Source organism: Bombus terrestris, chromosome 6, assembly GCF_910591885.1.
Source record: "Bombus terrestris chromosome 6, iyBomTerr1.2, whole genome shotgun sequence".
NCBI classification, from domain to species: domain Eukaryota; kingdom Metazoa; phylum Arthropoda; class Insecta; order Hymenoptera; family Apidae; genus Bombus; species Bombus terrestris.
Genome location: NC_063274.1, coordinates 14,089,184 through 14,114,625, shown reverse-complemented (window position 1 = coordinate 14,114,625; position 25,442 = coordinate 14,089,184). Strand labels below are relative to the sequence as shown.

The window sequence follows — 25,442 nt, the reverse complement described above, 5'->3', positions numbered from 1 at the left end:
AGAACGAAATTAATTCGAAATCCTCTCGTTGGGCCGAAAGACCGGCCATTAATCACGATCGACCTTAAACGTATGTACCCTCGAATTCTAGCCGATGAAGATCAATTAATTTCACCGGCGAGGTATCTCTAATACCGTGGGCCGATCCGGTTTTCCCAATTGAATAAGATTAACGCGGCAAGAAGCTGGAGATCGGTATGGGCGGAGGAGCGAGAACTCGGAACAACGTGAGCCGAGCTACCGGAGAAAAATGCAATAATCCTAAGCGACCCGAAAACGACAGAGAGAGATAACAACGGCGAAACTAATGGTAATCACAGGGAGTCGAAAAGAAACGGAAGAAAAGAAGAAACGACAGCTCGACCGTGGGCGAAAAATAGGTCGAAAGAATTCTAAGGAGGATTCATTGCGCTTTTCATGGACGCCGTCTACCAGTTAATCTTCACCGGCGACAAAAAAAGAAATAGACGCGGCAAGCCGCGCGATATTTTCGATGAGATAAAATTCCATCGAATAAGAGGCAGGCTGGCCGGCCGCAATCTCGCGGACCGTTTTTCCCAGTTTCTCCCTACTAAAGATGATACAAAGCGTAGAGAACTCATTGAGGATAAAACGACGCTAAGAAACTATGAACTTCCGCGGAAGGCTGATGCCACGTTAAAAAGGAACGAGAGGAAGCTACATGGAAACGGAGGTGGTATTAAAAGCGTCAGGGAACAGTAATCAGCTGGCTAAATTAAGAATCGTAAACACCGAAAGAGACCAGGCAAGCCAAAGCGAAAGCTGATTAAAAGACTGTCGTAGAGGACAGAGCAGGCCGAGTCGCTTCCAATCGGTCAGAATTTGTTTAAACTCGAAGCCGCTGACTAACGAAACCGCTCCTGGTCAATCGACGAACCGCAAATTTACAAATCTCCCCCAGACTTCGTAAAAGAAAGCCAACAAAAACTTTTCGGAGCATGTTATTTTCAAGCTGATCGGTCGAGCCGAGACGAGAATACGAACGTTAACATTGTAAGAAGCGTAAAATTTGTTCAAAGGATGCACGAAAGACGTCGTAGAGGTTGGAAAGAGGAAGAAGCGTGGAAGATGACGAAGCAACTGGACAGCGACAGAAGCAGCAGAAGCAGCAAAAGCAGCAGTAGCAGGAGCTACGTTGATCAGTGGTAGTAGTACGGTGAGCAGTAGTAGCACTGTCGGTAGCAGTAGTGACGACGACACAACGAGAACAGCGAGGAGGAGGACGACGTCGACGACGACGACGACGACGACGACGACGACGAGGACGACGACGACGACGACGACAACAACGACGACGACGGCAACGACGGTAGTGGTAGTAGTAGCAGTAGTAGTAGTAATCAGAGAAGAAGATCGAGAAGGAGAATGGAGTAAGAAGAGACGAGGATGGGACGAGAGTAGGAGGCCTGGAGGAAGGAGGAGGCTGACTGATCGGCAGAGTAGAGGAGAAAGAGCACGCCTGCGCGGAATCCCCGGGCGGGCGCGGGCAGTGCCACTGGAGGCCCGGCGGTTTCAGAGCTTCGCCCGGGACGACGAACCGCAGACGACCCGTACGCAAAACTCGGTCGTAGTTAGCCGTGTTTGAAGGATCGGTCGGAAAAGGGGCCATATCACGCGACGACGTATAAGCCCCCGTAGTGACAGCCTCGCGTATACGACGTCGCGTTTCGGTTGTCCGCCGTCGAGAGGAAACGTGCTACAACCTTTGAACACACACGTTGAGGAAAACGTACCACATCGCCTCGAGCAAACACGACACGGTGTATAAAGAGGTACATCGTTCAGGATTGGCGTGCCTAATCGACGACTAATTGGGAGATAATATGTGATTAGTGCGACACCGATACCACGGTGGTGTATCCGTATAAGAGGCATTGTGCGTGACAAACGAAAGAGAAAAAAAAACGTCGAGGGTGATAAAGAATCGTACTATGCACGAGGTCTGGTAGCATCGAGTCAAGGAGGATGAACAGAGTGATGACGGAGGGTTAGGAGTGAGAGGGTACACCGATCTTTGGTGTGCTGGTTGTTTTGAGATGTCAGTGGACCCGTCGAAGGCAACTGCGTCGTCGTTCTCGTCGTCGTCGTCGTCGTCGTCACTGTCTTCGTCATCATGAGGAGATCCTCTTACGTGAATTACTACGTCCTGTGCCTCATGTGCTGGATTCTCCTAGGCATCACCGGTAAGATCAATTTCACCCGCGTGACATATGTTCGTTCGCTCTCGAAAGAGGGTTCGAGCTCTCGCGGATCGTGCATCGATCTTTCGAGATTCCCGCGGGAAAGTGTACACGCGTTGACGTTTGGTAGTCGCGTCATAGGATGACTGGTAATCGTGAATCTCGTGTATCCTAGGTTCGGATCACTGATGGACTAGCAACACGCGCGTCTTTTCAGGGTGATAAGGGGGGCCGCGTGACGTGAGAACGACGAGGGGGGAGGAAAGGGGCCAGGCGGGGCTGTACTGAAGACTTGTACTGCGGATGGATCGATCAGATTTTGGGGTGTAACTGTGCGTACGTGAATTAGCACGCGTGCATACAAACCTGTGTCGCGTAGGCCCGACTCGAACGTGAAGAATTCGGCAGCTGATCGTGTGTATTCGCGATCGATGGACGCGAAGGATCGAGATACGCGAGTGGAGGGAAAAAGGAGGACTCATAAGCAGGAGGAGGGAGGGGGCTGCTTCCGGACCCGGTCCAGGGCTGTATCTAGCGCCACCCTTGTTTGTCGCGGCGACAGTATTGTATTTTCCCTATTCTTCCCTTTGTCCCTCGGATCGCTAGATTTTTTTTATTCTTCGCCATCCTTGTCGGGTCACCGTGTCGACTCGATGATTCCGTCATCGTGAACTAGGGGGCGAAGTGATGACAGAAGGGTAGCGTGTTCCCTCATCTTCGCTCTGACGTCGTTCAGGGACGTGTCTATCGATTTCATCTCTCGCGCGGCTGCATCGCGATGATCGCGATGGTTAGCTCCTTTTTATATACACTTTTCACTGAAGATTTTCGTGGTTTGTCGATCGTACCGACTCTAACATCACAGACGAGTAATGCGAACGAAGATCGTAGCAGTCGATCGTGTGATACTGCTCGTATCTATGTTGCTCAGTTTGCACCTGATAGCCTTCCTGACGACAAAATAATAACTTCAAACTTAATTATATCAGTTAAAACGCTATTCGCGTTTACTGCTTCCCGTTTATGGTGTTACGCCGGTATCAAAAGAATATAGTCGATGGTCCGTCTCTTAAACAGGTCACGCCGCGATAACCGTACAATTACCCACATCTTCGTAGCAGCGAAGCGTCGATCTCGAGGCTTATGTAACTCTTATGAAAATCCCTGTTAGTCGCGCCATAAGCGTGTTAATTACTTCTTCCCTCCTCGCGTTAGTTCTTTTTTTTTTTTTTTTTGCTGATTCAATGGATAGTCCATTAATTCACGGATCGCTACCCTCGACATGTTTTATCTTAATGATCTTCCAGGATACCGTTTCCCCTTGATACAGAGACTACCAGCACCCTTGTCGGTCTTGCAATAATTTCTCCTTTGTATTGGAGAACTCTTCTCAGGACTCTTGTATCTTGCAGGAGAAAAAAGAGAAGGGGCCCGATAAAAAGGATTTATCAAGCACGGCCGTATCAGACGGTGCTTTTTTCTTATCGATCGACGTAGATGCATGTAACGTGGAAACATTTCAGTATGCAAAGTGGGCATCAAGTTGTTGTCGATCGGGTCGTTCATTATCCGCGTCGGTCGCTTTATAAATACGTTCCATTCGTCGCTTTCGACGCGGCTGTTATCGAACGAACCGCGACGGAGTAAGAGAGAAAGCGGGAACCGTTGAAACACACACGAAAGGTTGCCAAACCACGAACTAAACGACACTCGTAGAACTTGCGAACGGAGCACAAATCGATGCCATTAACGCAACTGACGTACAGTCGGTAATTTTGTTAAACAATTTACCGTATTCTAGCCCACGTCGTTTTCTATCCCCATCTCATACTCTTAATTGGATTCGTCTACACGCCCAACCGTACTCGAATCCGCAACACGAAAACAATTTCTATTGTACGTATCGACGGGATACATTATGCACTTTCCACTCGTAACATAATCGTAGCACAGCCACTGATTATACCCCAGGATGATTAACCGACCAACGTTGTTACCTCCGAATGAGAATTTCGGTGTTTCAACCATCGCCACAGGAAATCGCTTTCTCGGATGTCTGCTCGTCTAAACTGTATCGGGGTTAGATCTTACACGATGTTTCAGTTCCATTATTCATGAACTCTGTGTTGCGTTAATACGTTACATTGCTCTTGTTCAAACAGATTTTTATCAAACAACGTGAAATTAAATGCAATTATTAACGCGTTTTGTACCGCGTATCGGTGATTGATCGTTCGTAGTAGTCACTTGAAAGTGAGGAAAATGTTCTTCGAGATATTGCGAGCAAATATGTTCGATCGAAAATGAAAAGAGATGAAAACGTCGAGCATTCCTTGTTATTTCTCGTCTTATATAATTAAAGATCGTAACTTTGAATTTTGTTTGAGCTTTGAACACTGAACTTTTTTGATAAATTTTTTTTTATGGAAACTCTCAATAATAGAATACCGTTAACTGAATTGAACCAAATCCGACGATGTTACCGGGAACGTAAATAATTATTCGCTTAATATCGGCGGTTTTAAGCGACAATCGAACGATAACCATTAACTCGGCGTGCAGCGTGGAAAATGTACGATGGAAGTAGTGGAACGTAAATGTTTGATGAACTAGTAAGACAGAAAATCGAGTTAGCCTCACTGGGAGGGCTAGGAAGAACGATCTTCGAGGGAACCGAGAATCCAGATTTATGTCTGAGATTAGTGTCCGATGACGTCGTAAAATTACATCGAACACTTGTACGTGTAGTTCTAATAAAGCGGCGAAAACGCAACCCCGTCGATGCTCGATTTTCCGCATCGACCGTGCTCTATCGTCTCCTGGGAAATATCTGTCAGAAATCCTCTTTCTGTTTCCAAGAAATTTATTTCCACTTTCACCCATCTTTCGACGTAGGTTCAGGTATTTTTCTTTTTTCCCCCTTCCTTTTTTATCTTTTATTATTTTTACGGACCATTTCAGTTGATTGCGCAACATCCAACCGAAACTTATCCGCATTTATAATGGTTCACAGTTAATAATAATCTATCGGTGCATCATTCTCTTTGCGCTCAAACGCACGATAAGCGCATTAACATTAATCAGTACGTTGACACGTAGATAAACCATAAACATGTTTTAATTACATATCGGTTTAATTCGTAATTTCACTCAATCGTAATTACGACGAAACAAGATACACGTATGTATAACTTTGCCGAGAGTTTCGTTTTGACACGCGCGTTTAAATTTCTCACGGATAACCATCGTTCATGTCAAAACAATCTAGATTCGACATTACTCAAGGAAATTTATGGAATATGCAAACCTCTCTATGTTGGCGTAGTACCGATGAATTCTCAGATCTACCAGGTTATTTGAAATGTAGCAGTATCGTTGAGCCATTTATTTTCTAAAACAACATAATTTATGGATCAAAAACATTTAACAGTTTTGATCGTGGATTCCTGTGTTGTTACAGATTCGATTCTCTCTGCGCGATTATTTCTCTTTGTATGAAAAACAAATAGTTATTAATCTTCAGTTTGCAATTCATCTTTCCTTCCTGAATATACCTTTCAAGAATCTCTCTTGTAATCACATACTCTTTTTCGTAATGTGTAAGAGGATGGTTACATAGTTCCGCAAATACACGCTTAGTACTCTTGATTATAGATTGCTACGTTATTGTAACTTCAAAGTTTCTCTCATAACATTATATTCGTTTCATTTTAAAGCAAATAATTTTTATCAGTCTCTATGTTGTAAATATTTACTTCAGAAATCTTTCTCTTTTGAGCTGCACTCCTTCTTTTAAAACGTAACAAAAATAGGAATGTAGTTTCATCACAATTTATGTAAGTACATTTCCGTGGTAACCATATCTCTTTTGTTTAAAGAACAAACGCTTATTAATTTCATTTTGTACTTAACCTTTCTTTTCGGTACGCTTCCATCAAAAATCTCTTTCATAATTATATTCATCTTCTTTCAAAGAAATACTCACGTATTCTTAGTTACATATGCCTTATAAATGCAGCAGAGATAGAAATATAATTACACCTGCAGACGTGCAATTCGTGTTACGATTCAGTATAGTGCACAGCTCTATCGCTAACAACTTCAACCCCCTTCTGTTTGCCTTCGTGAATGATTCATTCCCTCTGAAATTTACGAACGGTCATAAGCGACGCGTTGCACCAACCACACAATCAACCGCTTTGTTCCTCTTTCTCTCCTGCTTTTCTCTCTACCTCCCATCCCGCCTTTGTTCTTTCTCTGTAATCTTGGCGTGAAACATGATTTCCAGGAATGTCAAGAACGATAATCACCGAGCACGTCGAAATAACTCAACTCGCAGCTTAGAACGACTCTGAGAAAAAGAACAGAGACATGCGGTAACGCTACGTTCATATTTACTTATATTCATTTTACGACGAGTCTCATCTTTGCGGGATTCCAGTTCGAACCGCAAACCTTGCGCCCAATATTTTGCATTCCTGACGGATTCTTTAGTCCGGAGGACCGAGTGTCCTAGAAGGATGAGCCTCGATTGGTCGTGCGCGCCTCCAGCGTTCGCGATACCGAGTCGGTGCGCACTGATTGCCAATCCAATTCGCGCCGTCTGAACGGAAACGCGTTGGCAAATCGATTCATCGAGCGTGCAGCGATTGCCCGAGATGCAGTTAAAAGTATATCGGTTCGAAACCGTGAATTAGCGGGATACGATCTGATAGACTCGTTCATGGATCCATCATCGAGTTCGCACGACTTGGACGCTTGTCTGTTACCAAGTTCTCTCTTACTGGTTTTCTATTGATTAGAAAAGCCATCGTTCACGATGTCAGCGATGGTATTTTTGTCCTCGGGATTCTAGCGACGTTCCTTTAAGCTTCTCATTCTTTCGAGTGGTCAATGGAACTTCATCCTCCGAGTGTCCAGGCGGCTTGGCTCGCTTCAAGTTAGTTCGAATCGTTTTCAAACAACGATGAGCAAGATGAACGTCGTTTAATGCCCTGTATTCTCGTTGCGGTTGTGTACGAGCCATTGTGGTAGAAACGATAACTTCCGTGTGTTTAAAATCACGTTCGAAAATAGGAGCTATTTCGTCGACGACGTAATGCGTCACATCGGTGCATTTCGCCTCGCTGTTAAAAACCGGATGCGCTCTAGACGACGAAACGCTTCCGTAACGGTACGTAAGTAGCAAGCAGCTAAGCATTCGTTGAAACGTAGTCGTATAATATCAGACCAGAATTGCACCGGCCAATTGCGGATATCACGATCCTTCGATATATGCAACTGGCGAAAGCTCAGGCGCGCGCGCCGACGTGAGCCCGGTTTGACACACTCGACCCGACCGCTCGAACGTTTACCCCGATCAAGCGATGCCAATAATGCAATAATCCGTGCACTCTAAATGTTATGAATACCGGCATTATTGAAAGGGTGTGGATTTATCTGGCCGGATGTTATTTGCCAATGCGGACGTTCGATTTTTGCAGACACTGCTCTGCGCGATGCCGCGTTTTCGATCGATCGAACGTCGCAGGAGTTCCTATAATTCACCGTGTCTCGTTGATCCTGTTTTGTCTCTGATCTCACTAAATCCTTTTCTATATAATTCTATCATATAGGTAACATCGATCTGTACGATAATGTAAAATTAGTATTTGTATGATATATGAGTCATTCGAAAGCCACGCATGTTATAGTCATAAATTCAAAAATAGAGGAAAGTGGATGATTAGCTTAGATACTAAGTGGATAGTTCAATGTCTAAAACAAGTTTCTATGTAAATTCTATTTCATTAATTGTATTTTTACAAAAATACAAATTCGCACAAATATCTGGAATATCTAGTGACATTAGTCTTTCAAATTTACCTTGGAATTTATTTATTTATTTATATTATTTATTAATGTCATATATCAGCGATAAATTTTATAAAACTAATTTTAATGCCAATCAATTTTCCCATTTTTAACAGCAAATGGGCTTTATTATTATACAATTTCTAGAATATCGAAGTAACATTATTCAGGTATTCTATATGATTTGTAGAAATCAGTAGATATATAACAGATACTTATGTAGCGTGTCATGATACATTCACATTTTACTTCGTTCGCGGTTAAATATAGAAATGCTTTCTTTATATTTTCAACAACGAAAATGTTCTGTCATTACAAGATATCCAAAATGATGAAGGAATGTTATTCAGTCCTTAGGCGTAATATGCAGAAATTAGTGTAACTGAAATATATCGTCAACTTCCTTATCTACTCCGTCGGCTGTCGTAATACATTCTCATTCTACTTCGTTCGGAGCAGCGCCAACGTAAAGAGAAAGTACGAACACGATATCAGTTTCTTTTACCATTCTTTCATTCGGCCGCTTAAAATATGTTGAATAATACAGCAATACGGTTAATGCGTTCTCCTTATACTCCCTTAACACGTTCCCTGCAATGACGTCATTTGCGGCCGACCCGGAACTTTTTGTTTGTAATGCGGCAATGACTGGCACTACTTGCTGGAAGCAAAACTGCATCTAGAGGAATAGCCACTACGCCACTAAACAAGTAAATCGTCATATTACGTTATTAATTAATCGATAAACTTACAACGTCTTTACTCTTCTACTGAAATAGAATAAATAGGAAAAATAAAAAGCAAATAAAAAGAAATATGACACCAAAGGAAAGAACAATAATACCAGTTAGAGCAGCGAAATGTAGGTTCCACGATTTGTCACCGGGGCATCAAAAATACAGCAAGGAAACGTGAAAAGTAATACGTCGATAGCAGCTATTTTCGAGCAGCAGACCGGGAAGAAAAAGTTGTTGATGACCTGAATAACTCAATCAATAGAGCGGTCGTCCAATAAATGAAGGAACCGTATCCGAGTCCCTGCGTCGGCCAATTGTTTTTCTCGTTACGGATGCCATATAAATAACTATGAATTCGTGAGTTACAGCAAGAATGGATACCTCGGTCTCAGGCAATTCCTTATTACCATAAACTCTTTATCACGATGTGTCGACATTCATCGAATATTTCCTCTATTCCTGCATAACATCCTGCAGAGTCGTTTTGGCATCGGCGTTAAAAACGAATAAACCTCTGTTAAGCGTGCGACGAGTTGCCAACGGTATCTTGCGAAGCGAGTGCAAGAAAGTTCCATCGAATAGCTGTTTTATCGAGTTCTTCCACTTCGACGTTTCTCGCATGTTCTCGTGTGGACTTTCGAGACTTTCAGTCGACGATAAATCGAAAGGCTCCTTTCAATCCCCGCAGACACACGGGACGCACGGATTTTCTACGCGCCGTGATATCGTTCTGAGCTTTCCGCGAACGTTCTCGACGAAGCACCCGTATCTCGAACCTAGTAATTTCCGAATATGCGTTGATTTTCCGAATACATTTCCGGAAGATACGTTCGAAAAAATAAATATAGCTAAACGCAGAATACATACGATACCATATCGCAGTGCAACGCATGAACGAGTACGGGTTTCCTTTTATCCCTCGAACGCTAGTCCGGAAGTGGGTCCTCAAGGTCGTTGGAACGAAGCCCACGGTTGCTTTCCCGGGGCGAATGCTGATCCGACTTTGGATACCCAGGATCGGAATCCCCTGGATTAGTATCCATTTCCTCGATGCACGATGGCCTGGTAGAAGCTCTCTGATAGGATTTATTCCGGAAGGTAAAGGGAAAAGGAGCATAGATGCGGCCACAGAGAGAAAACGAGACAGGATGGCATCGTACATGGACGTCACGAATGCGAAATACAGTATAGTACCGCGATCCTTTTATTATTCCATCATGGAAACGCTACCCGTACAATGTAAATTCGTCAAGAATAACCAGCTCTCGCGGTCTAGCCGCCGTGTTAATGTATTCTTCTTAAACGTAACAAACGTTCGGATTAGAAGCGAACTTTGACGGAGATTCGTGCAAATGTTTCGTGCCTGTAAAAAGATTATGTGGAAAAAGAAGATGTTGAGTGTTGCAGTGGCATTCTGTGAATTTAGCAATTTTTGGTAAAAATACGAAGAGTATGACACGGAAGATATTTTTAAGTTTGAAATGGCCATTTTAAATTAGCGACCAGAGAGATGGCTTTTCTACATACTTTACGTCAAATAAATGGAGAGCAGAATATAAATCCCCAAACTTATATTAAGATACAGAATACAGAAATACGTTTTTCGGCTGTTTAATTTTTCAAATCCTACAGATGAAAAATGTTATGTTTGATTCTGCATTCGTGGAAAATTAAACATTCCGTCTAATAGAACATGGATACAATTTTAACATATCTAAAATACCTGATTTATTAAAATGGAACTTCTTTACTACTTTATATTTAAGTTTTTGATTAAACCTGTGAAGAATATACATTTAGCCTGTGTACATACGTCTTCGTCTGAAAATCGATGAAATCTTGCAGGGGTGAGCACAAGATCCCATTCGTTAGTGAAGAGGTTCGACGGGATTTACACGGGGCCGTACTTCGATTCAAACACCCCCACGAACATCACGGCTCAACTGGGAAGTCATGCTTACTTGCCGTGCAAAGTGCGTCAGCTTGGTAATAAATCGGTAAGTCCTTTGCCCCTAATTATTCTCATTTTCCCCTTTGTGTCCTTCCATGCAACAAAACGCTACCAATTAAAACTTAGAATATTCGCGTAACCCTCGTTATATACGAATCTTAAGATTAGACAGAATTTACTGAAAGTTCTACGAACGTTTGCAAACGTTCAAAACAAGTACGAAAAGAAGTAGTTGCGGCAGACAGAACAGGTGAACGATTGCGGATGGTGCGCGGTCGAAATTACGAATCCCTAAATTACAGATTCCTTAATTTCGATTCAACTCCGGCGAGAAACTTTGGGAAAACCGTTATCTCATCCCAGTTCCTTGCAAAAAGCACGACCGGATACCGACGCCGCCTGCTCGCAGATAAAGCGAATTTATTTGCACGCGAATACCCAGTTTTCTGTGAGGTGACGGTGGTGTACCGATAGTATCGTGCCGTTGGTTTCCATGAAGCCGCTGATTCGCCATCAAAAAGTTGTACTATCGGTCCTCCGTTTCCGTCGATATTCCGCGTCGCTAAACCGTCCGGTTCGCGCTATTACAATAATCGAAATGGTCGCGATAAACCGCCGATCCCGATACACATCCTGACTCTATCTGCGTGGGAATTTATGCGAAACTATAAAAGTCTAATCTGTCTGCGTTCACGGCCGTTAGGGCGGATTATACGAGCCGCGTGAATTTTACGATTCACGAATGAGAGAGAGAGAGGTGAGGAAGAGAAAGAGAGGAAGATAGAGATTGAAAGGGAATAAAGAAGAAAAGAAGAGAGAGAAATGGCCCCCACATGGAAGTAACCCAGATAACGGTGACAGGAGGCTGGTTCTTTTGGGAGACTGACGAGAGGACAGAGCGGTAAATGTTTTTATGCGCGGCCTGTATCACTCGTTAGTGAGATTTTACCTTCACTGGTGTTTGCAATAACGAAACTTGTATGTCGAAACAGGCAGGACTAAGTGTCTGGCGACACGCGACCCTTGTATAATCGTCCGATTGCGTACTTAAGGGCCGCGAACCCATAGAGTCGCGACCCCTTTACACCCCCTTACCTTTTTATTCTTTTGATATTTATCGCGCGTAAAATTAAACGTACCTTTACCACTGACTTTCTGTCGGCGACCATTGTACCACGCTACCAAGAAACACGATTGAAAGCGATTACTCTCTACGGACGATTTGCGGAACACGGTCGTGCCGGTGACTTTGCATTTGTTTCCACGTCTTTCGTTCGGTGGAATGTGAGTGGAAATATACGAGACGTACCTGAGCTATAAATCAATCAGGCGGAAGGCGGAATATTTTTGTTCAATATCACATGTTCGATCTTGCCTTACATTTTAACTAATTTAAAAATCCAATTCTTGCACGTTGGTCGTTTAGATAAAACATTTTGTATTGTGTTATATACTTATTCGAAGATTATGTTGTTTCATTTTCACAGTTAACTCGCTAACTTCTACAGTGTATACTTGTATGCTTGGTAGAATTAAAAATTATTAATGATATTAAAATTGAAATTTAGGTAGACTGATTTTAGTTTTCGTAAGTATAAATGTGATGTAATTTATTTTGACCAAAAATGAGAAGATATATCAAAGAAAAGAGGATCTATTTTTACATGACATTTTGTCAGCTTCTGCTAAAACAATTGAAATATGAACAGTTGCTTATCTATAGATTCCTAAAACCTAACTTTTTGAAGTTTCGTCACAACACTAAAGCATAGGACAAAAACGGGCATATGTATACTAAACAAATTATGCATACTAAACATTCGTTCATCCATTCGTTCTTTAATCGATCTGTAATTATAAGACACCTCATATATTGCATTGCAATAGAGAATAAAATAGGATAATCGGTCCGTGTTCGTGGAATTGGGTGCGCAACCGAATGGTCGACGAAATTCGAAGAAAGGATTTCGAGATTCATGTCGATGCAATTAAATCCCTTTCGTATCTGGGGATCGGCGAAGTTAAAAGTCCCGTGAAAGTTTCGAAAGAAATTCCAGAAAAGCCGGAAGGCGATCGATGGAACGTAACGCAAAGCTAGAAGCGGGATTTACTAATTTATTGCTTTCTTCCTGGAAATTAATGGCACGACAATCGTAATTGAGCCAGAGAAAAAGGTAGAAAGAAATGGAAAGAGATGGGAAGGTCGGTTCTCCTCGGTTTCAACGCACGCCGTTCGCCGAGATAAACGAATTCCGTTCGGTTTGGAATTTCCCAGATAACGATTGCGCTTCAGGAACCGACCAAGAGATTACATTTCGCCGATTACTATCGATGCAGCTGAGTATATACTGCTTGCAAATTTTTCGCGCGTGGCTTGAATTGTAAGCTCTATCCTCGATCTTTAGATCGCCAGACACGAACAAAAAGGCAATTACTCTACTTTGTAGATTACAACCTTTCCTCGATTGTAAGTCGACGTCACATCGAGGGAAAACATCGCGTAACGTGCGGCGAATCGACCTGTTTCTGACTATACTTATCGTGCGGATAGATTGAATGTACTTCTAATACGGTTTTCTTTCGTGTAACTGCCTGGAATCGACGGTAAAAGAAAGGAAGAAACGTCCGCGAAACCGTTCGACGCACGATAAATTAACCCTAGACAAGGGAAAGAAGATTGATCGAGCGAGATCGAAAAGTCGTGCCAGGGGTTCTTTTTCCATCACGGCCGGCTCGCGTATTCCGCGCTTTTTCCGCAGCCTGGTTTCTCTGTCCTGTATTCAGTCCAGGGAGGAGTTTGCGAATTTTCAGCCAGACACGGTTGAATTTCACTTCGTCACTGGAAACGTGTCTGTTGCTTTATTTCGCTTTTTGTTCGCCACGACGTGGAAGAAACGGCCGCGCTCCGGACCAAAAATCTAACAATAGAGCCACGCTACGTATTGGAGAAGGGATTAATAATTCTCGCAATGCGTCCATGCTGAGCAAAAAGCATCGAATTGGAGCGGATTTTTCCTCTGCTCGGATTGATGAGGGGGATCATATACGACTGCTATTTCCTGCTTTTCAATTTTCCTTCAATCGCTAATGAATATTAACTGCTTCGTTTCGCTAAAATATTGTTAATTTGATAAATAAAAGTGGGACGAAGTGTTTACGTTGTTTGTTAATTTCCGAGCTTACTATAAGTTCATGTTTATGATGCAAAGTACGGCGGATCTAATATGCAAAGACAATAAAAGAAGTTAGAGTATTTTATGTAAGTTCGTTTTTCGATTACAGTTACTTTCTTGTTTCACAGAGTGTCTACTTTTAAACGAAAGAAATCGTAAAAAGTGTAATAAAAAGTTTTAAAGTGTAATACTGTGTAACATGAACGATTGTCAAGTTTCGAAACATATAAATTGCGAAGGTTTTATACCTCCGTAAGAACTTTATTCGTGTTAAAGTAATCAAACAAATGTATACTCGATATCAATGAATATCGAATAACTTGTGGAAAGTTAAATTTTTGGATATTTATGTTAGCTGTAATTTATATAGAAAGAACTAAAAGTTAAAGAGAAAGATGGATATTATGTAAAGACGAAGTTAAATAAGATATGCAGATAGAATTTCTTATATTCTTTTGGCATGTTAAAACACAATAGAAGCGTTGGTGTATACTTTACACGTTTAGATTAAAAAAAAAAAAAGAAAATAGAAATATACACTATCTCGATTCAAATATAAGAATATAGAATATTCTGAAGTAGGTGACCAAACTTTCAAACCATGTTCTAGTCACTTTAAAGATGAAAAAAGACCATAGAAACATGACTCGGAAAACTCTTCCTGTCCGAGTTCTAAACAAGTTTTAAACACTCTTCGTCTGTGTCAAAGTTTCGTAAGAACACTTCGCAAGTTTATCACCTTGTGTGTTGATATGTTACAGCGTTGAAAAATAATCAGTATGTTGTCACACGAAATAATTCAGATCATATTATCTTCCCCTGGACCGTAAATATCTTCCAAGAAAAATGTATTTCTTCTAAAGAATGCTTCATATTTATACAAACCTATTGTTAGCTTTAAAATAAGTAGGACACGCTTCTAAAGTTCGGTCACGTATTTCGGACGGAAAATTTTGGATTTATAGCACATTCCTATATCTACATGGTACATCAAATCTTTAATATTAACATTACTTATACATAACAAATCTTTAATATTAAATCCTTAATATTATTTATGTAACATTAACATTGCAAAGTCTAACTGGACACAGTTGAATTAGGATTAATTAAAGTTGGTCAGAAATAGAGTTAATAATAATTGTATTGAAATATTAATACTGTGAGCTTCAGAATTTATAGCAAACCATTGTATCATAATATTAATGAGATGATAACAGACGAATATAATATATTGACGATATTATTAAAATTAATCTGTTTGTTCCCCAAATATGAAAGGTATCGTGGATCAGAAGAAGGGACTCGCATATCCTCTCGGTAGATAGAACAATGTTTATCCCGGACGAAAGGTTCCAGGCGCTTTTCGTAGACGCGTCGGACACCTGGACCCTGCAGGTTAAGTACGTGCAGGCACGTGACGAAGGCGAGTACGAGTGCCAAATCTCGACCGATCCGAAGAAGAGTCACATCATCAAGCTCAACATCGTCGGTGAGATCGCGTGAACATTCTTTGATAACAATAACAATATTTTTCAATATTAAAATGAATAATTAGTAAGATACGATCGAAAGTGTAAATAATATAATATCCTTTTTTTTTTCAATGACATATAGATATTTCCGGAACATTTAGAAATTAACCATTGACCATCATCGTTCAATTCTACGCCAGTGTTATTTTTATGTTGTCAGAGAAGAGCTCTGTCATCGATCGACGGAACACTTCGCGAACCATGTTCCATCGACGTGATAAAAAATTATACGAGCGTAAAATACAGACATTCTCTCTTTCACGTAACTCGTACGTGCGAGGCGCTAAAATGTTCGCTCGAATAATCGCTCGGTGTATTTAGTAATTAATTTTCTTTGTCGTTCGATCACCTTCTTGCGTTACATTTAACACGTTCGATGCCACATGGGCCACGGATGACCCACGGCAATTACCACTTCTCAACTTGTATTAACCCCATAGAGAAATATTCTTTAATATATTGTTTAAGTAGAAAAGATTTAAATAAAAGATTAAAGTATCGTGAGTACAATACACTTACCATTTTTCTTTGATTAACATGTTCCGTGTCTCACGATATGTAGTTGGTTATCGTTAATAATACGATAATCAGCAAAAATACAGTTTTCCATCGCGAAAACAATCATATTCTTTATTATTATGTTGAAATTATCAAAGAAAAGATCATTCATAACAATGTTTTAGCAAAACTGTTATGCTCTCTCTATGTACGATATCATATTAGATATTTATTATAACGTATAATATTTTCATATAATTTCATTTAAATATTTGCTAAGGTACAGAACATGTTTTAGTACAACATTCTTGAATTAGTTTCGTTTTTTGTTTAGACATTCCATAATTTAGCACGAGGGAATGTTGTCAAATATAGTGAGTAATCCGAATGTCGTATCTAAAATAGCATTATATAAGGGAATCATTAATATTTATTCCCTATAGCAATTTTTATATCTGATAGCAGGAATACAAAAGATCTGAAGGATGACAAAATAATTATTTCGAATGCTTTGTTATTTCATTACACTGTCATTCATTAAATCGTAAGGAGAAGATAAATATTGGCTACCGATTTTTCAGTGCCAAAGATCGAAATCATAGGCGATCGTGACATGTACGTCAAGACCGGAAGCACAGTTGCCATACGGTGCGTGATCAAGCAGTCCCTTGAGGGTCCTTTCTACGTTTTCTGGTACCACGAGGGTGATCGCGTTCTGGATTACCAATTAAACAAAATCGACATCCAGACGAAGAGAATCGATCACGACACGGTCAGCAGTCTCGTGATCCATAAAGCGAGGCGGGAAGACTCGGGCAATTACACCTGCAGTCCGAGTAGTTTGGACAGCGCGAGCGTGCAGCTTCACGTGTTAAATGGTAAGCATTTTCGCGTTTCAGTAACTTAAATTACTTTCGTGATCGTTCTACGTTGCAGTGACACGAAACGAAAAAGCATCCTTTTCTTTTTAATAGATCATTCCTGGTAAACGTGGAACTTTACCAGGGAAGGTTTGTAGGGAAATCTTTTACGTTCTAACGATATTACTTTGCTAAAATCAATCTGATTTAAAGATTTACTTTGAAACTTAATACTCTCTGTTTGAAAAAGTTCTATAACGAAATATAATGGTAAATACAAATTGCATTTGTTAAAGAGACTAACTCGGCAAAATTAGTTCGCTAATAATTTAACACAGTTTCTATTTAATCCTTCGTCAACTTCTTAAATGTAATCGCGAGTACAAACGGAACGGACATAAAATACAATCTTTGGACAACGCGAAATTAGAAACGGTTCATTAATCTTTATCTAGCCTTTACTACGAATGTCTTTAAAATTAATTAATTTTTGTAAATATATAGAAATATACAAGTATTTCGTACGAGCATAAGTAAAAATGGGAACGTCAAAAAGACAAATTCTACTAAACTTACTATGCTATTTCAAACTCTCAACTTTATTAAAAGTTTCAAACACTCTTCGAAGTCCCATATTTTTCAAATTTCAAGAAAGAAGGTCAACTTTCTAACAGCAAACGAGCATATCGATCTGCCTATCTAGGAAGTTTTCCAAATTCTTTATGATTGCACGTCCGCTAAAAAAGACGATCGCGTTAAAGGAAAGAAAATTGCTAAATACGTCATATTTCCGTCGTGATAAAAGTAGCTATATAAAAATCGATACTCTGATATAGGCGAGCATCCTGCCGCGATTCAAAGAGGGATCAGCTCGGCACCGGGTGGCTGTCCGACGCTATGGTGGCTGGCAGGCGTCGTGACGCTGTATTCGAGTCACGGCAGTCGCCTATTCGTCCTCGCTCTTTTGATCCTCATGGTCCTTTATTCGAAGAATCCATCTTACTTCGCGCCGGAACGATAATCAGAAACGATATGAGAGGACTATGTCGAAAAATGATCGATTATCTCCTGCTACGAGACCTGGAAGGCGCCTCGAGGAACGTTCCAGCGACAAGAGACGAGAGAAAGTGTACGTGCGAGGCTTCTTCGGAAAGACTTCGTGACCCGATGAACGATGGAAGGAGAAAAGTTGGTCGAAGCACGCGAGCAACCGCGAGAAGAGAACCACGACGAGAAAATAGCACAAACGATTCGACGTAATAACCTACGTCATTTTGGCAAGCTGCTGTATCGTTTTACTTTCGAAGAGACATGGAAGCCAAAGGAGATCTTAAAATTCTCAGTCAGCTAGTAAAATAGTCGATTTTTATCGTCGTTCGCACATAACTGACAGGTTTCCTTTCTCTAAGCGATTAACCAACAAATGATCGTACAGCGAAAACTACTGTGTTTCGAGGGAGAAATCTTCACAACGAAGGATCGAGTCCGCTTTCCGAACGACTCGATCGTGATCACGGTCGTGCGCGATCGAGGCATCCGTGAACGTGACAATCGTCGATCACGGGTGTCCCAACGATGATTTTACTCTGTGTACGAGGGAAGCTCGAAGGTGTAAGGGCGAGAAGGAACGCGTTTAGCATGTCGAGATAGTATGATCCGGCCGTTAGCAATTAGAGGTTAATTAATCTCGGGGGAGTACCCGTGAATTCGACGCGAGTTCGTCACGCGGTCGAAAAGTGGTTACTTGGTCGCGGTAGGAAAACGAACGACACGAAGCTTGCGAATTACCCTTCCTCTCCTTCAAAAGCGGGACGAGAAGACGAATTTTTTATAGGAATTATATATAAATACACGATCTTCCAAGTATTTCAAACACGCGCGATATAGAAACCTTTTATACCCTCAAGTTTTACGCAACTCTATAGTTCTAAACAATCATTCTAACTAATCGCTAAACATCATACGTGATCATTGTACATATTTGCCTAAACGAAATGCCATCGTGAGAATGGATCGTGTAAAACCCCCCTGTAGCTGAAAATAAACGACGACTAAGACGTAAGTTTGAGAGACGAGTTTCACCCTTCTTATTCATTATCCGTCATTGTCAGAGGTGTTTCGCGATCTTCGTGTCATTCTCGCGGGAAGCCAAACAGTAACGAAGTCTTCGTGATCGATCGCGAGATTCTGTCGGGAGGGTTTCGTAGTTTCTTTCACATCGAGATTAACTCGACGACGAACGAGTGTGACTTTGCCAGAAATAAAAGGGAAATGAGGTTGGATATAGATCGACGGGATGGGGTTGGGAGAAAGGGGGAGGGACGGTAACAAAAAAGTAAAATACGCGCAAGGTAATCGTAGAATCCCGACAGAGAACTTCGTCCGCGCCGCTCGATAGAATTGAAACTTGTTCGATGAAATTTTTAAAAGCGATGTGATTAATTATATTCGACTAGAGAGACGATTAGCGAAATGTGTCTATACTCGACCGTGTACCGCATGCACTCGGGATCGTCTCGAGAGAAAGAGATGCATCTCGACGATCGTCTCCGATAGACGGTCCGTCGAAATCGTCCGACAGCATGAGGTACGAATAATTTCCTCGTTTTTCCTAATCCTTTTTCTAAGCTACGAGGATGTTTCACGGCCATTCTATACATCGAACAAGAAGCGTAATTAATAAGAATATGGAAGCTCCTCTATGTATCTCGAAACGCAATAGAGTAACGTTACGATTGCCAATTATCAGTCGAAATTAAATGAGATTTGCAGAAGCTGAAAAATGATAAAGAATTGCAGTATTAGAATTTTTGAAGTGTAATTACGCTTGTTTATTTATCTCTCAAGTCGATGTCGATTCTTCGAAAGATCAAACGAATAGGAATTGTTTAATTTTAAAAACTGCTTGTGATTCTATATCGTAACTTTATATGTATTTTACTTAAACACGTAAAGTTAAGATCATTTTCACTAATTGAGAAGAACCCATTAATTGAATTAAGAAGCCATTTATATCATACAACGAGATCGACTCTTCTTTCTCATAGTTCCTGAATATTTTTACACGAACCTAAAATCGTTTGATGTTTGATGACTGAAAAGGTAACTCTTGTCCTTGTTATATTTATCGATTCCACGACGAAAAATATCACTGCCTGAATTATTCAAAAGTGTTCTATTTCAAAATACGTTCAGCGAGATTGATTCTATAAATAATATCGCTGGCCGTTTTTCTCAAAGAAAACCGAATAAAAAGAGAGGACGTAAATGGAACGTACCGATTGCTTCGAGACGATCCACGGTGACAAATTTTGGTACTTGAAGCGCATTGAGTATAAACACAAGCCAATAAAAAAGTGTTATATATCCGTGCATGCGTGTCAAGTTTCGTAACGGAATGGGTCGCACGAGAAAAATAAGATTACCAATAATTACTATCGAATAAACGCTATCACGTAAAACGTACATATGCTACATGTTCACTATACAAGCTCCAACGCGACATTCAAATATTAAAAACAGTATAAACGATTTCTTTCACCCTTTTTTATTAATTCTTAAAATTCTTTATAAATATTTGAATCGAAGTGTTCCCATTGTCGATCGATAAATGTACCCACAAATATGAGAAAACTCGTAATTTGCATATTCTAATCTGCTTCGAGTGCATAATCCATAAAATACAATTCATACATTATTGATCGATCGATAATAATGGGGAGTAAGAAGTGGAGATCGATACGAAATAACGAGGATGATCGCTATAACTAACAAAGACCCAGACCGTTTTCTCGTTCTGCATGTTCGGCTGTATAAACATACGGACGGACAGCTTTTTGGGTCGCCTGAGGCGTCCTATAAATTTGCTTTCTTCTCGCAAGCATTAGGAAATACTGTTTTTTATATTATATATAAATATATATATAAATATATATACAAACGAACAGATAGATATATATATGTATATGTGTGTACGCGCGAGAATACGTTGCACAACGGTGTTAAAATATTGAACAAGTTTCAGCTCGAACTAGAAAAGAGTGGCGCAATAAATAACACGGGGGAAATAGCGAGAAGATACAACGTGGGATTAAAGTTAGAAAAAAAAAACAAAAACGTTTTATGGGGAATATAATCGGGAATAACTGTGAATAATAACCGTGAAGAAAATGAAAGAAATCCAGGGTTTTGGGGGGAGAGAGTGAGTCGAAGAATAGATGGTACTGGAAAGAAGGATAGGAGATTAGTCGAACGAGACGAACGATACGTTAGAATATCTACGATTCATGTGATTGTAAATACATAGTATATAAATAACATAACGTTAATTAACGATATGCCGTACGTGTTACATTAAAGAAACAAACAAGAAAAAAAAATAAATAACGTTACTGTGTAATTTTTCGGATCGTAAACGCATTCGAATGGGTCTGGCCGCCCGTGCTAACCGGCTCGTTCAGATCGTCTTTGAAGGCAACAGCTGATTGTGAGAGCTACATAGAATTCACGATCGAGAATTCTCGTAATGTTCGATTCTCTTAAATTACGCGGATTTTGTAATAGATCGATTGTCGCACCATCACCAACTTCTGTTTATTACCTCGATCGATAACCCTTGAACATTTATGTACAATTTCCACGAACTCATTAGAATTTATTGCATAACATGCTCAAGAGATCCTCGATTAAGCGAAGACGCTTGCAAAAATAAATATAGTAGAACAGGATGAAAACGAAGTGAGAAAGAAGAAAGAAATCAACGGACGACAGTGCAGACTGCAAAAAAGGTAGAAGGAGAGGAATAGAGGGTAGTACCGTCGCGCATGCCTTTTCTGGCACATCGGTGCATCGAGCAACAAAAAAGGAGCGCAACTGTGTGCAGTAGCGTTTCTGGATAGCACGGGCCGGCCACACGCGACTAGATGTAACACTAATTAACGCCTAGCGTAAGAACTAACGGATATAAATGAAGGATTATATTATCTGACATAATATAACCAGGTGTGAACGTACACGTGTATAATTGAATTTTTCGCGGTAATTGGTGACAGTACGTGCATGAAAAATTACACGCGTGTCATATATGAGTGCAAAGAAACGAATGAAAAATTGGAAGCAAGAGAGAGCGTGTATGTGTGTGTGTGCTTGCGTGCGCGTGTGAGTGTATAGGTGAGTGTGTATATGCGACAAAAAAGGAACGAAAGGAAATGAAAGTGAAGGAGAGAACGAGAGAAAGAGAGAAAAAAGAGCGTGAATGGGTAAGTAAAAGAAAAAGAAATGCATACACACGCAAGGAGTAAAAAAAGGGTTGTTCGTTGGACTGACGCGCTAAGGCGTTGGTCGAATGACGCACTTTAAGATAAAAAGGGACGACCGGGAACAATCCTTCTTGTAACGTTTCTTCCCTTTCTTCTTCCCGCGCCTCGCGAGGCCGCACGTGACGAAAGATAAAAAGAAAGGGCTAAAGATAGGGCTCACCTCGAGGCCACAATTAAAGCTTGCCAGCTTCCTGCACTCTTTTTCTTCTTACAACAGCCGAGGCCTCCCCTCGCCAGGTGGAAGAAGGAAGTTGTAATTTCCACGCTCGTCCTCGTCGCCCCTTTATTATAATGTTGCTAACAAAGAGGAGACGAGAGAGATAAAAATGATGATGATGATGCTGGTGGTGATTATATTAATGATGATTTAAATAAAAACGTTGTCTAAGGTATACTAACGTCGTAGGCAGCATTGAATTTTTGTACCATTGTCTATAGTAGCTCTTAAGTGTCGCGAATTTTTCTGTTCTTAAAATGCTCGCCTTTGTAGGCTTGAGTACGTATACATACTTATGTATTCTCGGTTTTGTCGATGGCTCGCTGGGCGGATATTGATCTTCATTCCTAGTGACGTCAATCGAGATTTTAAGTCGATTATTTGCGTCAAATATTTATTCTGAAATCAAATTTATATCAGTGGTTCTTTGATTAAAATATAACCTAAATTTAATTTATAACATTCTGATATATTAAATTGAAATACGAATTTAGGTTTTTGATTTTTCTAATTTATTTCAAATATATATTTCTTTACAATCAAGAAGATAGAAATGTAGACGAAAGTATTTATAGAGAACCACTGATAGATGTATAAGCAAGATTTATACTGCCAATCTATAGTTCATTAATTTAATGTTTGCTTCACAATTCTTTCTGAATTATATAATGTTGAAGAAAGTTAGTTTTTCTTTAGATAAAGAATAATTATACTATCTTCATAATCAAAAATTAACTATATGTATCAAATCCGCCTCAGCGACAAATACGTACCCGTTCCCGAGAGTCGCGGTACGCGAATATCGAAAGATCCTTTTTCGTGTGATGATTGACCGTCCTGACAGTTCGTCGATGTGCTCTTACGCGTAGATACTCAAAGTTAGTTTTTTCGATAGTAAGTAATACGAGTAACAGATGGCGATGCGATTCTACCGAAAATAAATCGGAACCAACGAGCCGAAAGTCAGTTTCGCATGTGAAATAATTGCCGATTCGATTATTAAAAGAAGAAAAGGATAAACATTAAAAATAATGCTATTAGTGCGTTATACGATAAAAGTCGTGATCAATGGTGGAAACTGGATTACCGGTAAGACAATTTCATAAAAAAATAAATTTTGTCAAAAGAATATTGTATACTGATACGGCGTGAACTAATTCCCTGCAAAATAGTGAATAGGTTATTGATTTCGTGAAGTGAAGAGTGTGCATGAATGATTATTGTGATTTTAACCCTCTACCGCTTATTATTAGTAAAATATGCTATACTTGTTTGCGACGATATCTTGACGTCTTGTAAATAATTTTTAAAATGAAACGCAAGTACGTATTGTAGAAAACTTCTATATAACCATATATCTATTTGATATCTAACAATGTGATTATATTTTTCTTGATTTCATCCGTATTAATTTTAATTTTCTTTCTATCTTAACAAACCTACTTCTATCACAAATCTATCATTGCACTTATATGTACATAATCGTTTTATTTTATATTCCATTGTGTTTATATCTGTCGTACGTAGTAATTGATTCTGTATATAGATGAACTGTAAATGAGGCAAAAAATAATTTTAGCTGTAGAGGGTTAGAAATAAATAAAAGGTATACAGTCGTCGATCGAAACCCTCGGGACGGAGAAGATTTTATCAATCCCTCATTATCGGCGATATATTAATATACGACTCGTCGCGCTTTCCTTGTTACACGACTAATAAATAGGTAGCCATTGAGGCTCCTGACTACTCATTGATATCCGCGGTTCTTCGTTCGTCAAGAATACACAACGAAGTTTCAACAAACTTGCAAGATAATAGAATGACTTCTGTTCGATGGAAAAAGTGAAAGATTTAATTTATCAGGAGTCTCGATCGCGGCAGGAGAAGATCAATCTATCATGAACGTGTTCAGTTTTCAGAGAAACCTCCCATAACGATAGTTACGTTTACAATGCGCGACAGATCACACGTAGCAATGGGTCTAATTAATCGTTAACGCGTGCCGTTTGCCGGTTCGAACGTTCGACGAAGCTGATGACAATTTAAACCACACGCAACGTACAATCGATTTAAGATGTAAACGATCGAAGGAAAAAGAAGTGTATATCGAGGAGATAAAATGATAATCGACGGAGAGGAAAATGAATGATGAAAGCGTTTGTCGAGCGCCCGAATAAGCGAACATCGATTTAAAATAAACGTAAATAAATTAAATGAAAACAGAACTCGAAAATAAAGAAAATAATAAAATGTCCCTCAAATTAAGCCTCGTCTCGCAGATTCCCTAATGTACACCTTGAGCGCTTTAGGATAAATCGGAATAGACTTTAACGAATCCGCGAGATGATGCCGAGGAAAAAACTGCGTGGATGTACGAAGGATGACGAGCGGGAAGTACGAACGCGTAGCTGCTATGTGTGCGTGAAGAAAATGATCGGGTTGAGAGAAAGAGAGTGAGAGAGCCGGAGAGAAAGATAATAAAATCAATGTTAAACCGATCATTACCAATTTACAATTCTGAGAGACACATCTTCGTTATTCGCCATTTTTCTGCATAAGTTCAATCTCAGTTTCAAACGTTGGACGCTGCCCTCCCGCCGGCATAGATCACAACTGAATCGACCGATGCTTGTGTGAATTTTTTTCTTTTCTGAAGAGTTAAGAGCTAATGAATTATTAGAGATATTCAAACATCAGTGCGCAGGACATTTTTAATGCATCGGAACGTGACCAGAAGCAAGCGTTATCATCAATGGGGCATCGTCCACACTGAAATATACATTACACACGAAGTTTCAGCGTTTCCGTTTTTTCAAAATATCGTGACGGCAGGGACGAGGAGAACAGTCCCGTTCTATGTGTGTAAGAACCATAAAGCTTAATGAAGAACATTATACTATGAACTTACGGGATACTAAATAAAAGTAAGCCAAACCGTTAACAATTGTAATGTGTCCTTTTATTTCCGTGTAATCAATCGATATGTTTCCCGTCTTATTTACACTTTCATTCTATCTTTAAACATTTACAATAGATGATTTACTTATTAATATGACAGCTTCATAATTCTTGATATAACAAATTAGTAAATGAACTGAT

At 40.1% G+C, this 25,442-nt stretch overlaps 1 protein-coding gene across 1 annotated transcript; it reads left to right on the top strand.

Moving 5' to 3' along the window:
- Positions 1–1,458: 1,458 nt before the first annotated feature.
- On the top strand, positions 1,459–25,293 carry LOC100647217 (neurotrimin). The gene is made up of 5 exons (XM_003396135.4): positions 1,459–2,204; positions 10,637–10,788; positions 15,197–15,407; positions 16,530–16,826; positions 17,645–25,293. Exons 1-5 carry the CDS (start codon positions 2,135–2,137, stop codon positions 17,827–17,829), a joined length of 915 nt encoding a protein of 304 aa, XP_003396183.1. The 5' UTR covers positions 1,459–2,134; the 3' UTR covers positions 17,830–25,293.
- The last annotated feature ends 149 nt before the right edge of the window (positions 25,294–25,442 follow it).

Coding starts and splice junctions, on each gene's coding strand:
- LOC100647217 (XM_003396135.4), top strand. CDS start 2,135: ATGAGGAGATCCTCTTACGTGAATTACTACGTCCTGTGCCTCATGTGC. Junction 15,408..16,529: donor CATCAAGCTCAACATCGTCG/GTGAGATCGCGT, acceptor CCGATTTTTCAG/TGCCAAAGATCGAAATCATA. Junction 16,827..17,644: donor GCAGCTTCACGTGTTAAATG/GTAAGCATTTTC, acceptor ACTCTGATATAG/GCGAGCATCCTGCCGCGATT.